Source organism: Eurosta solidaginis, chromosome 2 (assembly GCF_040869045.1).
Source record: "Eurosta solidaginis isolate ZX-2024a chromosome 2, ASM4086904v1, whole genome shotgun sequence".
NCBI classification, from domain to species: Eukaryota; Metazoa; Arthropoda; class Insecta; order Diptera; family Tephritidae; genus Eurosta; species Eurosta solidaginis.
In genome coordinates this window covers 281,855,372-281,869,360 of record NC_090320.1, presented here as the reverse complement: position 1 = coordinate 281,869,360, position 13,989 = coordinate 281,855,372, and the positions used below count along the sequence as shown (strand labels likewise).

The window sequence follows — 13,989 nt, the reverse complement described above, 5'->3', positions numbered from 1 at the left end:
GTGTATTCCCTTTGAAATCTAATACAAAAAAGGATTTGAGAACATGTAATCAACATTGGGGATGCTCTGCACCTTAGAAAAGCCCCACCCTACCAAGAGAAGATCGTAATACTCCGCACAAAACTATATCTAGAGCAATGGTCACCATTTAGTTGAATAATTATTGGCACCACTTCACATGTATTATTATTCTCTTTCGTCTTTAGTTGTCGCTGAACAACCCAGCAAACACAGTTTCTAACGTTAGAGAAATATTGTAGTTTTACATTAGAATTCTAATGTAGTTCTCTAATGCATTTCGAATCGAATACTAGGTTAGAGAACTCGATTAGAATTCGACTGTGAAACGATTCGAATAACACTAGAAATGCGATGTTATGATTATTGTCACAGTTATCGATTATTCGCACGACATGATCACTCATTCTTAGTGTTATACAAACAAAATAAAAATAGTGGAAATATTACAAGTTGCGAAATAAGTTTTTTTATTTATAGTAATAAATAATAGTAAGTGAAAATGAATCAAAAAAAGTTAAAAAAGGAAAGCGAGCAGATTATTGAAGTGTTATTTGAATGGCATGACGAAACCGCTTCCTCATCCGTACCTCAAACCAACGCTGAGCTCAATCTTTAAGTACCGTTTTAATTTATTATAATAGAAAAAGCCTTTGAAATATGTTCATTCTTAAAACATAAGATTATAACCAAATAGACGTATTTGATATAATGAAATAATGAAAATTTCGCTGATTTTAAATAATTGAACTTAATTGCGCATCACTTCAAAATTCTCATTAGAAACTCATTAGAATTTGACGTTAGAATTCGATTAGAATTCTAACCCTTTTTTCGATATCGAGAGCTAAGTCCCCTTTTTGTCGAGAATGCTATAATTCGCGACAGTTTCGCAAATCGTCCTCTAACCTTCTACCTTAGAGAAATACATTAGAATTCGATTCGTCTTCTATTCGTTTTCTAACATATGTAAATGTTTGTTGGGTGTTTATTTGCGCATTTGCGAAAAGATATTTCGCAAACAAACGCTCATGCGCAGAATGTTTTCATGGTTGAATGTTAGCAATTTATTTTGTTTAAGTTTTTCCTTAGACTCAAGCAATAAAGTAGTATTTATATGACATATTTACGAATTACTTTTTGTGTGATAACAAACATGCGTGCACCTCATTGATTTTTCATCAACAACTAAACCACCACCAATAAGATGATTTTAGTCACTGTGGCAATTTAAAAGGCAAATTGATACAAATAACCTCCATTTTCAAAAAAACTGAAAATTTGACTCAGAAAACTAGCCGTGAAGTGGCAAAAGAACTTATCAACTTGATACAATACGTGATCAGGCCTAAAATCCAACACAGCCAAATAGTGTTAATGTTACTTGGCAGCACCTTCATTTATTCTACACCCATGGAAGTACACAAATCCAAGCTCAGATCTCCCACAAAAATATGATAACTTGAGCAGATATTTGTATTTAATAGATGGGGCTGGATACTTGGCAAGTTCCCAAGATCATTGTAATAATGATTGGTGCGCTCTCGTTAAGCTATAATTGAAGGATGAATCAGCCGAAAGATGCATGCAATACAAACAAATCTAAGCTGTGTATTAATACCGTTTGATGGCGATCATGATGTGCCACAAAATGAGCGTTTAGCAGCGTCATATAAGAGAGTCCATTTTCATAATTTAATACAAATCCCCAACCGAGCCGGTCTCTTGGTGTGGTTAACGATAAGCCGACTATGAACGTTAAGCGTGCTCTTCCATTAAACAATGAAGAAGAGAGACCATTGTAAATTTTACCAAGTAGCGCAACTAACAGCTGATCGGTGAAAATTCGCACATTCACACGCACAGTTCTCGACTCTGTTTCAAAAACAAACTTTAGATTATTTAACTCAAATTTTAAAGTGAGACAATCCTTACGAATTTTGTGTATATAGAATATATAAGGCGTTTTTATTGTTACCAAAACAATAGTTTTATTTTTATTAAAGCTTTTATCATTTTTTTTTTTAACTTTGAAAAGACTCCGAACACCATTCTTTCATTATATGACATTCGACTGCCTAGTCCACTGCCTTCCACTCTATTCGCAACAAAACCTCTATTTAAGTTGCCAAACTATATAGTAAACAATGAGAGAGACTGCAATAATACAAAAATTAAATGAAAATAAAGCGCCGACCCACACAAAAATGCATGTATGAAGGAATAAAGAAAAAACGCAGCTCAAAAATAGAACCAGAAAAAAGTTGACAATACAAAATTGGGGAAACATCCGAGCTTAGCTGTTAGTATAGCCGGGGCAGTTGTTGCGATAAATAGGCGCGAATAGTGGACGCGGATAAAATTTGAGCTAAGTGAATAACTAGGAGAAAAGCAAGAAAAAAAAATATCAGATTACAACAACTATAAGTTGTGCTGATAAAGACGAAATTTAATATAGAAAATAAAAAAATAAAAGATATGTGTAAAGAAAAGACTAAAACAAAATCTATTTTAAAAACAATTGCATTGTAGGCAAGATTAAAGCAAATTAAAAGTATGTTCGTTCCAAAACATAAACGTCTGAATATTTTTAAGCACTAAATTTTATTGGGAACTTTTTTAGACGTTTTTATATGTTTTGATTAGAGCTCTTCAAAAATTGTTGCGCTTTTTCACTGGAAAATTAGTTCAGAACTTGAGCGTGAGAAAAATAGAAAAGTGGGCAGATAGAATTTATAGATCGTACTGAGAAAATAAAAAAATCTTAAACAGAAAATATCAAGAATATCGCCAAAATAATATAAAAAAAAATAAAAGTGCACCAAAAAACAAAATAAGTTTGGGAGTAAAACGAATTGAAACAAGTAAATAAATTAACTACAACTCTGACTCACGAAAAGTCAATGACCCCTAAGTCACTAAAAATATGAAAAAAGTGAAACACTGTGAAAAAACTAAAAGATTTAAAATTTCGAAACTTTGTTTAACTGATTTTTAAAAAATTTTGTAAAAGTTCCAGTATTCAGCAGTCATATCATGAGAGGAGTTTTGCTCTGACAAAGGATAAAAAGTTGCTAGAGAAATAAACATCGAACAACGTGTTAAAATGACAACGACGACAACGCAGTACAACAACAATTTCGAGCTTAACTTCGCCGATGAGTATGATATAAATTATTTGAAAGTTTTCAACAATTTTGTATGTTTGTGTAAAAAATTTTTATTTTGCAAAAATTTGTTGAGTAAATATTTTTAATGAGTATTGATATCGATACTTCTATTGCAAGTTGTATCAGTAATTTGCGTGGGTGGCTTGGAATCACGTCCTTTCCAAACTCTCACTCTTATCACCAGACCCAGTAACTTTGGGCGGGTAGCTTAGCTTAGGTTAGGTTAAGAGGGTGTGCGTGAGTGTTACCCACACTTCCACTCGGAGACATTTTTGTCCATTGTGAGTGCTCTCAGTAAGTACAGGGTGGCGGCAAATTCCTTTAGCCCCATTACCTCTTAGTGGTCCCCAACGAAACACTTGCTTTCCCTGATGAACCCAAAAAGAAGCGAGACGTCCACCTTCCCAACCTCTGCCAGGCTGTCGAAGAAGCGTGAGCCCAGATCTCAGAGCCTTCTTCTTTGAAGCGCCGGGCATCGGCAGAGAAAGTGGTAGATTAACTCCTCTTACTCCTCATCCTGACAGCTTCTGAGCTTGTTGGTATTCGCCACCGTCGGAGCATTGGTGCGATAGCACAATGCCTTGTGATGATACCCGTAAATGCCCTCACCGCAGATTTCTTCAGTTTGAGAAGGAAGCTGGTGCCTTTCCTATCCAAGCATGGCCATAAGGAACTTGAGACTTCGCAGTCCACCCTATTGGTCCATAGCAAGTCTGTTGCCCTGTTCTCATACGACATAACTTAGCGGCGGTCGGACGGAGCTGTCCACCTCACTTATGTCTAAGTCGGAACCTTACCTAGCCATCTCATCCTCGAGTTCATTCCCTTCGATGCCGCTGTGCCCAGGGACCCAGCAAAGGGAGACATTGAGATGACTTATAGAAGCCAGAGAGGGTTACACCTCCGCACGATGTCCAAATTTATCATGTTGAACTCTAATGCCCTTAAGGCGGCTTGGCTGTCAACAAAGATTGTTATGTCGGTGTTGGAGACCGCACTATCTTGGAGCAGCTTTGTTGCTCTGTCTATGGTAAAGATATCGGCTTGGAATACACGGCATGCGTCAGGAAGTCGGAATGATTGGCCTAACTGTAGACGTGTTGAGTATATCCCAGCTCCAGTTCCCTTTTCCATTTTCGAGCCGTCGGTGTATATTGTGATGCCCCTGCCGTTGTCTAGGCCTAATTCCCATTCCTCCCTTGAAGGATATCGTACGTTCTGAACCTGAAAGTCCAAAACCCCTGTGATGTGGTCTGTCTTGGATGTTAGGTCGGTTATTATTCCGTTTAATTGCCCCTTCGTCAGTTCGTCCAGAATCCGATGTAATTAGTTCTCTTAAAGTAGAAAAGCTCAAACTTAAAATCTATATAAATTCTTATTTCAGGGTTTGTACACAGATTAAACAGAAAACTATAGATTAATCATTCTTTACGATTTTGATTGCCCGCAAGGTTTCAAATGGATTTTTTTCGGTGTTTTACCGGTTGCCAGCTAACCCAGCACGGGACTTATTTTATCTAGCATTCCATGAAAAATCTTACATTTTTAAACGCCGATAAATTTTACATTTTTTTTGTTAAGTTTTAAAATTAATATCATTTCAATAAAAAAAAGAAATTTTTCCAAAAAAAGGGGGGAAAATATTGAAAAATTAAATAAGCTTCCATTTTTTGAACTAAGTTTTCCAGACGAATAGGGACCGTGAACTTTGTACTTGTCCTGTAAAAACACAAATGTCCCGTTAGGCTTGGTAAGGTTGAACTGGTTGGTCAATAAAGACCTCGCATATACTGAATGTGTCCATAGTGTTACCAAAAATCGTTTGACGACCAAAAGGAAGAACCACAATCAGGTTTATGTTATAAAATAACTCCGTCCATGGTAAGCCTCTCTTCAAAGATATGAACCACTTTGTGGGTCTGAAGCCAAGCGCTTCTCTCTACGCCCTTCCTGTTTGATGGATCATATGCAACTCCTGTCTTCTTTTGATTTCTTCCAAACGGTTTGAGACGTCTACCGTCGATTTAGAGAGTGCTGAACCCACCTTTGTCAACTTATCGGCCTTTTTGTTACTTTCTATCACTTATGATCCGACCTGGGCGAAGTTTTTTTAATGCTTCTTTGCATTTCTGCACACTTTTTGATGAATTAATGTGTGAGGTTATTGCATATTTACCGCGCATATATTGACGCAACTGCAGCTTAAGCAAGTTTCCTCCAGAATTGTGGCTGCTTTTTTCACGGCTATAATTCACGCCTGAGAGACAAATGTGTTGTTCAAACACTTTAATTTTGAAACTGTTATTTTTTTTAGGATAAATATATTTTACTTTTTTTGTGAGTTTGAGGTGAGTTCTGGTTTTTTTTTCTTATCACTCTCACTGATATTTCACCTGACTCACTGTTACCACAAAGTCTGGTGGGATTTTACTGTCCCTACAAACGCATGTTTGGTTTGGATTTTTGACACTGATATGTGAATATTTCAAAAGCAGGTTTCATTTTTTTTAGACTTGTACAACACAATATTAATAATAAATAGTTTGCGTGAAAAAGTTATAGTAAGTCTTTAGTTAAAATCCAAAACTTTAAAAAATGCGTACGATTTGTCCCGTACCAACCGTGGAATGCTCCATGTACATCACGAAGCGCCTCATCCATCACAGAGCTATTTGTTCGTAATATATGCTTCTACTAGTGTTTGAAACGTCTTTATTTGGATGGCGAATCACCCAAGTAGTTGATTAGTGGTCAGACAGCAGTGGTGATGGTATCAAACTGGAAGGCATGCATGCTAAGCTGCAGAAACATGCCTCCGCGATAAGGCCTATGTGAGGCTACGAAATCAGAACATAAATAAAAAATTTTGGAAAGGGTGATCCCTGCTTCAAGTCTCTAAAAAAATCAAATAAAGACGGGATAGCCAAAGACTTCATACCTTTCATAAATAGAGCTGAAAATTAATCTGATGAAATTTAAAAAAATTCATAAAATCTGAACAATCTGCTGTATGGAATAAAAAGTATAAATTTGACTAATCTTGGCGATTTTCTCGGACAATAATACGTACATATGTACACAACTGGTACAATTTTAAGCTTCTAGCTGTTAAAATTAGTAAGAAATGACGAAACCCCCCTTATCTAAACAATCGGTTGTATGGTATATATGTTATATATTAATCATTTTTTGCAGACAACAGTGTAAGCATTTGATGAAATTTGAAGTTTCTAGTTGGTAAAATAGAGAAATAATTACGAAACCCCTCTTGTCCTAAAAATTAGTTGTATAAGAGATCTATGTTATAGTGGTCCTATCCGGTTGGTTCCGACAAATAATTAATGTATTGTATACAAATATAAAATTTTACTCTAGGAACCCATGGAGAAATTTTGCAAAAAATCGATCAATAAATGAACCGCTCAGTGTACAAAATGATTAACACAATTTTAAAGAGGGCATGAATCCACTTCTTGTGCTCCGCCTACCACACCGACGATATTGGGTTCACGTCACGGGCGAAGCAACATCAAACATTTTAGAAACAAGTAGGTAAAAATTAAAAAGGAGCACGACGCAAATTGGGGGATGATAAGCGCAATAAAAAAAGCTTTATAGCTTCAAAGCTTCCGCAACCCAATTTTCATTCTCACCCACGCGAGGGCAACCCTGTTAAAAATATGAATGTATCATATACATGTTTAGTAGGCGGGGCACTGGCGCCCACAAGTTCACCATGGGACTAAGGGGTGGGGAGGGCGTGTATCTTAATAGTGCTTTGTTACCGGAACGTACCGGATCTATATCCGGCAAAGGACCATCGATATCGATAAAACTCCTCAAAGCCTTTTGGGAGTGTCTTTATCGTTAATACAATAACAAAAACAACGCAAATTGGAAGAAAAGCTCGGGCTAAAATCTCTTCAGAGTTTATTGCGCCTTACATTTATCTATTTGTATTTTAGTGGTAAATGGAGCAATAATCGATTAATGAAATAAAAATCAAGGATGCAATTAACTCCTTTTAAAGCGCAAAATAATCTATTAATTAAAATAAATGATTAATTTTTACCATCCCGACATATCACGAGAAACATTTCTGTTGCCCATGATTACATAATCACATCGTTTCTCTACGTTTGATCTTTAACGATGTAAATACTACCTACTATTGATTGCGTTTAGTCATATCTTGTTATGGTAACGCATCTACAGTGGAATCAGTAAGGAAGGCGGTCGGCATGATGTAGTGGTGCACAGTGGCTAGTCATTGTCGGCTGGGGCGGGTCCTTGCCAACCTTACTGTTCCTGCGCCATAAACAGAAAAAAAGTTCCTATCATGCCTATTAAAACGAGCAGCTGTCAAATTCAAAAAACCTGGCAGAAGCGCAGAGACCGACTCAAAACGCTTAAAAATTCAAAATCACACAACATCCGGCCGAACCGGATGTCACGGACAGACCGTTGACATTCAAAAATTTAAATTCAAACTCAAAAAAAAACTGACGCAAAAAAAATACTACCGAACCGGACATGGCCGGTTACTAACGCTGAAAATCAAATTCAAAAAAAACCGCTGAAAACCAAACAATAACAAAAAAGCTGGAAAAATTAAAAATAAAAAAAGAAAAGGGCCGAATATACATAGGGGGCGCCGCGGGTGGTGTTGCGACGCCCGGTGCTTTATCCCACCCTCAAATAACCATGGCCACCGACGCACCTAAAATTTCGGTGGCCCCTTACCTGTCTTACCTTATGCCTTCTAAATAATTGGCGACGCCAGCATTCCCATATCAATTACAAATTTATTTATAATTCATCATTTATAAAAAAAGAATTTATATGAAGATGTATATATATACTACTCGATCCTGAGTTTTATCTAAATTTGTTTTCTTCAAAATAAGGTATACGCATTAAGTTATAGAGAAAAATGTGATAAAATGCTTGTTTAAGAAGTACAAGAAATAATTTCGAACAAGAAATTTGTACATAAGTATCTATTTGATGGAGTTCATTTCGATCCAGGTATTAAGAAACATGAATAGTAAATATTAACTTTGTACAGCCAAAGTAATAATTCCTTTTTGGGGCTTTAGACGTTTTTAAATGGTTCTAAAACAAGTTTGGTTGCAAGTTTATTGCAGCTTTTCAAATAAATGATCCTTCTTTTACTAATAAAAGGTGTTTAATATCTTTAACTGCTATTCTTTTGTTCGCAGCTGTATGTACATATAACATTTTTTTTTTTTTCTGGTTAAGTATAGTTTAATCTTTTACAGTATCGTTGTTTTTGGTTCAAAGGCTTTCGAATTTGCACTGGGTGGTATTTACATATATAGATACATCATATCAAAATTTGAGGAAAACGCAATTCAGAAAAATCTGCTGGTTAGGGCCTGCCTCTATGAATTAAGCTAACAATATATGTAATGTAATAACTTGTTTAATAATAGTATTTTACAAATTTTTATCATGGTGAATTTACGTACAAAAATACAAAAACCCAATGCACTAATTTTTGGTATTGTTTAAAGTTTTTTTAAGTAGTATAAATGTATCAGCAGTGAAATACTTTAGGAAAATATAACTAAATTTGATAACATTGTTGCTGCTGTTGCTCTGGTTTACAGGTCATTTGCTGAAAAAAATGTGTAATTCATCTAAATGCTCTTTCGAATTTATTTCCATACTGCTGAATAGATTTTAATTTCATAGGTATGCTTGTACATAGCAAATAACGTGGAAACCAAGCGACGCACACTGGAGTAAAAAAAAATACCTTAAAAATAGTTGTAGTTATTTGGCTCAAAATTCCTATAGTAGATCGTAGATCGCATTACAGAATTTGCAGACTTCTTAACATTTACATTTTATATATTCATTTCTAGATATTCTTGCGTTCCACTCGAAAACGTCTACGCCAATATGCTGGAAGTTTTTTTAAAACCGGACATTCTCTTTTTTTTTTGTTGGGTATACTAAATTTGGTGTTCGCTTTCTTTCTTCTATATGCATGTAAATGCATATGCTTAAGTTAATTATACATACAGATGTATGAACCGCGTTTTAAATAGTTGTTTCTCTAAATGTTTGGGTTTTTTTTCTTTTTTTAAACCAACATTATTTTATTTTAACAATTGCGCTAATGGTTTGAATTCTGACCGGACTTCCTACACATTCATAGGGTACATAAACGCACGACCCATAACCAAAAGGCAAGCATATTAGCGCCCAAATATGTGTCCGCGCTTTTAAGCACAAAAAAAAAGGAACTGACTCACCCAGTAGGCCGGCGTTGATGGTTGTTTCACTCTGGTCTGAGGCGATCGAGCGGACCTGGTGGCAGGGCAACTTCGTGTGGACCTTTACCTTCTGGATGACTTTGTGCTAAATTGGGCGTTCGCTGTATTACGCTGCAGCGTACTGCTGGCCCTGGAGGCGGATGGGGTGTTGGACGCTTTCCAAAGGTGGTGGTGTACTTCGCAAACGTAGAGAAAGAGGTCTATCTTCGAGTATCAAGGCTTCTCCTCACAATTAGTTAGTGCCGTCCGAATCCGAGTCGGAATCCCTAGAACTTTCCTCACTAGGTTTGACTTGGAAGCACTGACTTACTACTTTAGCTGGATATTTGGATATTCTTGTAAGGGTTAGTACCACTAGTTCCTCGGCATTTTGCTGATTGTTCTTTGGCCTTTTAAATGACCTTCTTCCTTGTTTCCCAAAAATTTTCCCACGTTTTCTCGGTCAGTGCCGGAAACTCAACCAATTCTTTTTATTTTTCTTGGTTTCGAATAGCGTTTTAACATTTGATTTGTACGGATTTAAAAAAAGTATATAAATCGTTGATACGATACGACTTGGCACAAGCAAACACGTTATGGTCTAGCTCCGTTCATCAGCGTGGCAAATCCAAAAAGGGAAAGAGACTGGGCCGAGCGAAAAACTTTTGTCCGGAACTCGTGGTGGTTTTTTTTTTCCTTTTTTCCGTCTTCTAGTGATGGCCGGTCTGTCTGTTCCCTTCTTTTTCGATATTTTTCATCGCAACCCTTTCCACATCGCTAGGTGTGTTCCCGTGAACACTCTCCCAAGTGGGTCGTAGCAGTAGACCGTAGCAGCAGACCGTAACAAACCTGCTTCGCTTTGAAGACCTGACGATGAAGCGAACAGGGAACCGGATCATCTGTGGGAAGCCATTGCCAGGGATCTCCGATGACAAGCAACGTGGGGCACGACTCACCCCTGAGATAAGAGTCTCAAAGTCCTACTACGAAGCTAGCCGGGCAACATGGGGCCATCAAAAAAAAAGTTAAGTCAAATTTGGGAATTAATTCTGTTTCCTAGTTTAAAAGGGCTTTGCGGCAATTAGACATTTGTTATGGAGAACTCGTCAAAACTCCGAAAGGTTTCAGTGGTTATCGCCCCCACAAAAGGCAAGACAAAAAAAAATAGACATTTTGATACGGAGAACTCGTCCAAACTCCGAAAGGCTAGTCCGACCTAAGCGTGGACTGCCAGGGTGTTCACGGTCCTCGGTGAGTACGCGTGTGAACAACCTATGAGGTCAGTGCTCGGGGAGAATACTGGGCGAGATGTCCCCGACCGCCAAAACGCCCAGACAAAAAAAAGGTCCAATTGGTGGGTGTATAAAAAAAATCAAATTGTAAATTGGCAAAAGAAACGTTTTCTAGTTCATTGCGGGCGAATGTCCGACGCGTGAAAGCGACCTATCAATTTCCCGTTTAGGTCCTCGAGATCATACAATGCGTTGCCTATTTTTCGAAGCACGCGACACTTCAGGTATTTGGGTAGGAATTTGGCATTAATGCCCTGTTTAAAATTACTTAAGGCAAAGTTTCTCCGAAAAACTTCCTGACCTTCCTTATAGTTGACGTGTCTAGAGCGCTTGTTATAGGTGGTTACTCCCCTATCTTTGGCCTGATCTAAATTTCTACGGATCTGCTCACGAATGTTAGTCAACTTGTCAGCTCGGCTTACTACCTTGACCTGGTCTTCTCGAAGGCTGCCGAGTTTCCCTAAAATGTTGTACGTTGAGGCATGTTGGACCATGTTTTGGCCATATAACGCAAAGTATGGAGAACACTGAATCGCTGTATGAAAATCACTTCTCAAAACTGATAAAATCTCGGGTATATGCTTATCCCAATCAGTATGGTCAGATTTACCTTTTAGGAAAATCCTAATCTTAGAAACAATTTCTCTGTTGACGCGTTCGGATGCGTTCGCTTGGGGAGAATATAGCCCCGTCCTCACGTGCGTCACCCCGTAGTTTGCAAAAATTTGGTTCATTTCCTTCGAGATAAACTGTTTACCATTGTCACTGTGAATAAACTCAGGGACCCCTACAGCCGGAAAAATTTCTGAAGCGAAGTAATTTATAACGTTAACAGTGGTAGCTCTCTGCATGGGCTTTAGCCAAACGTATTTTGAAAAATGGTCTAGTACTATGAAAAGAAATTGATTTCGCCGCTTAGATCTCGGATACGGCCCTAGAAAGTCGCAATACACCCGCTGAAATGGCCTTTCGGATTCAAAGGCACTCCCTATAGGTGGTCTCGACTGCTGATTGGTGGGTTTTACCGTTTTGCAGGTGTCACAACGCTGGACGTAGTCCCTGACGTCCTTAGCCTGCTGCGGCCAGAAGTACTTCTGCCTAACACGTTCTAAGGTTTTCAGCCATCCGCCATGGTAACTCCGGTTAGCGTCATGTGCTAATCTCACTGCTTCCTCAGTCAACCCTTTTGGCAACCATAAACGCCACAGCGAGTCTTCTTCCCCTTCCAATCCCTTACGAAACTTAACTCTTTTGAAGATTACACCGTCTACCACTCGTAAATCCGGAAGTGATTCCTCGTTTTCGGTGACGGTCCGAATTAGGTCTAAATATTCGTTGCTGCAAAATTCGGGAGAGACTAAATCTATTTCTCCGGGTGTGGTAGTGAAAGTTAACTCGTCAACATCAAAACGCGACAGCGCGTCTGGTACTACATTCAGGGTGCCCTTACGATGTTCCATTTTAAAGTCGTATCTTTGCAGTAAGAGTGACCATCTCGCCAACCTCCCGCTCAAGTCCTTTTGTGTCATCAACCACTTGAGACTGGAGTGGTCCGTAATAATCCGAAAAGGTAATCCTTCGACATAGGGTCGGAAACGCTTCACGCTAATTATGGCTGCAAGACATTCCAGCTCGGTTACTGTATAATTGCGTTGAGCATTATTCAGCTTTTTCGACACGAATGCGATTGGATGCTCAGCGCCATCATCATCGACCTGAAACAATACTCCGCCAACACCTATTTTGGAAGCGTCACATTGTATCACGAATTCCCTTGAAAAGTCTGGTTGGGCCAAAACAGGGGCGGAACTCAAGGCTACTTTTAGTTTTTCGAACGCCTCTATAGCTTCAGGAGTGAGTTTAAACGGGCCTGCTGACTTGCGGAGACAGTCGGTCAAGGGACCTGCCAAGTCAGCAAAATTGGTAATAAATGCTCGGTACCAATTCGCCATGCCCACAAACCTACGCACTTGCCGAGGGGATTTAGGGATCGGGAAGTTTTGTATTGCTTCTACTTTTCCCGGATCCACTTTCAGACACCCGCTGCCTATCAAATACCCTAAGTAGCGTATTTCCTTCTGACAAAATTTACTTTTTTCCACATTTATTGTCAGACCTGCATCTCTCAAACAGTTCGCCACTTCCGCTAGCAATTTTAGATGATCCTCAAAATTAGTGCTACATACCATCAGATCGTCCAGGTAGACAAAGACGTTCTCTCGCAGACGCGAAGGGATCGCCTTGTCCATCAGCCTACTCATAGTCTGCGGTCCATTGCACAGACCAAATGGCATCACCTTGAAGTGGTACAGAGGCCTCCCCGGAACTGCGAATGCTGTTTTTTCCTTCGAGGACTCTGTCAATTTGATCTGGAAGAACGCGTCTTTCAGATCAATGCCACTAATAAAATGCGTATCTTTCAGTCTGCTCAATAAGCCGTTGATATGAGGCAGGGGGTACGAATCCTTCTTAGTCACCGCGTTGACCTTTCTCGAATCTATGCACAGCCTGACTTTGCCTGGTTTCCAGACCAGTACTACAGGACTACACCACGGGGAGTTGGATTCTTCTATAACTCCTAACTGTAGTAACCTGTCTAGTTCTCTAAAAGCTTCGGCTTGCCTCGGCGGCGAAAGAGGAAAATGCTTGCTTTTTATAGGCACTGCATCACCGGTGTCGATGTGATGCTCCACTAATTTAGTTTGCCCTAGGCCTAACTTCTCGTACGAAGGAAACGTCTCGATGACTTTTCGCAATTCTGATTTCTGTTCTGGTGACAATTCATGGAGGTTAAGTTCCTCTTCCTTTTCAAGCCTAGTCTCTAAGCACTCTACGCTCGGGAATATTTCGGGAGCTAACGCAAATGCTCTCCAAAAATCGACCCCGAAGTATGCTTCTTGGAGCAACGAGGGAACAAGGTAAAAACGAATAATCTTTGTGATATTTTTAAAAGTGACCGGTAGGGATACTGAGCCTAAAATTTTTTGCTTGTTGCCGCCCGCGGTATATACGAACGCATGTAAGGGCTGATATTCGAAGCCGTTATCCTCTAGGAATTCTACTCCATTTTTCCCTAAGATGGAGACGTTGGCTCCCGAGTCTAACAACCCTACAAGAAAACTATTTTTAATTCTAGCCTTTACTAAAGGCCTTTCGTCCTCTGTAAGCGTTAACGTGGTGGCTTGCAGCAGTCTACGCTCCTGTACTCTCCGGTGGTATCTCTTC

The 13,989-nt window shown here is 38.9% G+C and overlaps 2 protein-coding genes across 9 annotated transcripts in view; one reads left to right on the top strand and one right to left on the bottom strand.

Annotated features, from left to right (window-relative positions):
* Positions 1–13,989, top strand: part of LOC137241060 (P protein-like) — a 408,891-nt gene that overhangs the window by 333,983 nt on the left and 60,919 nt on the right. The window contains exons 1-2 of one of the 8 annotated variants that reach the window (XM_067768237.1): positions 2,200–2,882; positions 3,032–3,180. The exons of the other annotated variants lie outside the window; for them this stretch is intronic. Of the exons in view, the coding sequence (XP_067624338.1) occupies positions 3,125–3,180 (56 nt within the window). The 5' untranslated portion in view covers positions 2,200–2,882; positions 3,032–3,124. Of the gene's footprint in view, positions 1–2,199; positions 2,883–3,031; positions 3,181–13,989 lie in introns of those variants that run through there. 8 annotated transcript variants of the gene reach the window in all.
* LOC137241063 (uncharacterized) overlaps positions 1–13,989 on the bottom strand; it is a 116,487-nt gene that overhangs the window by 72,831 nt on the left and 29,667 nt on the right. The window lies entirely within an intron of this gene.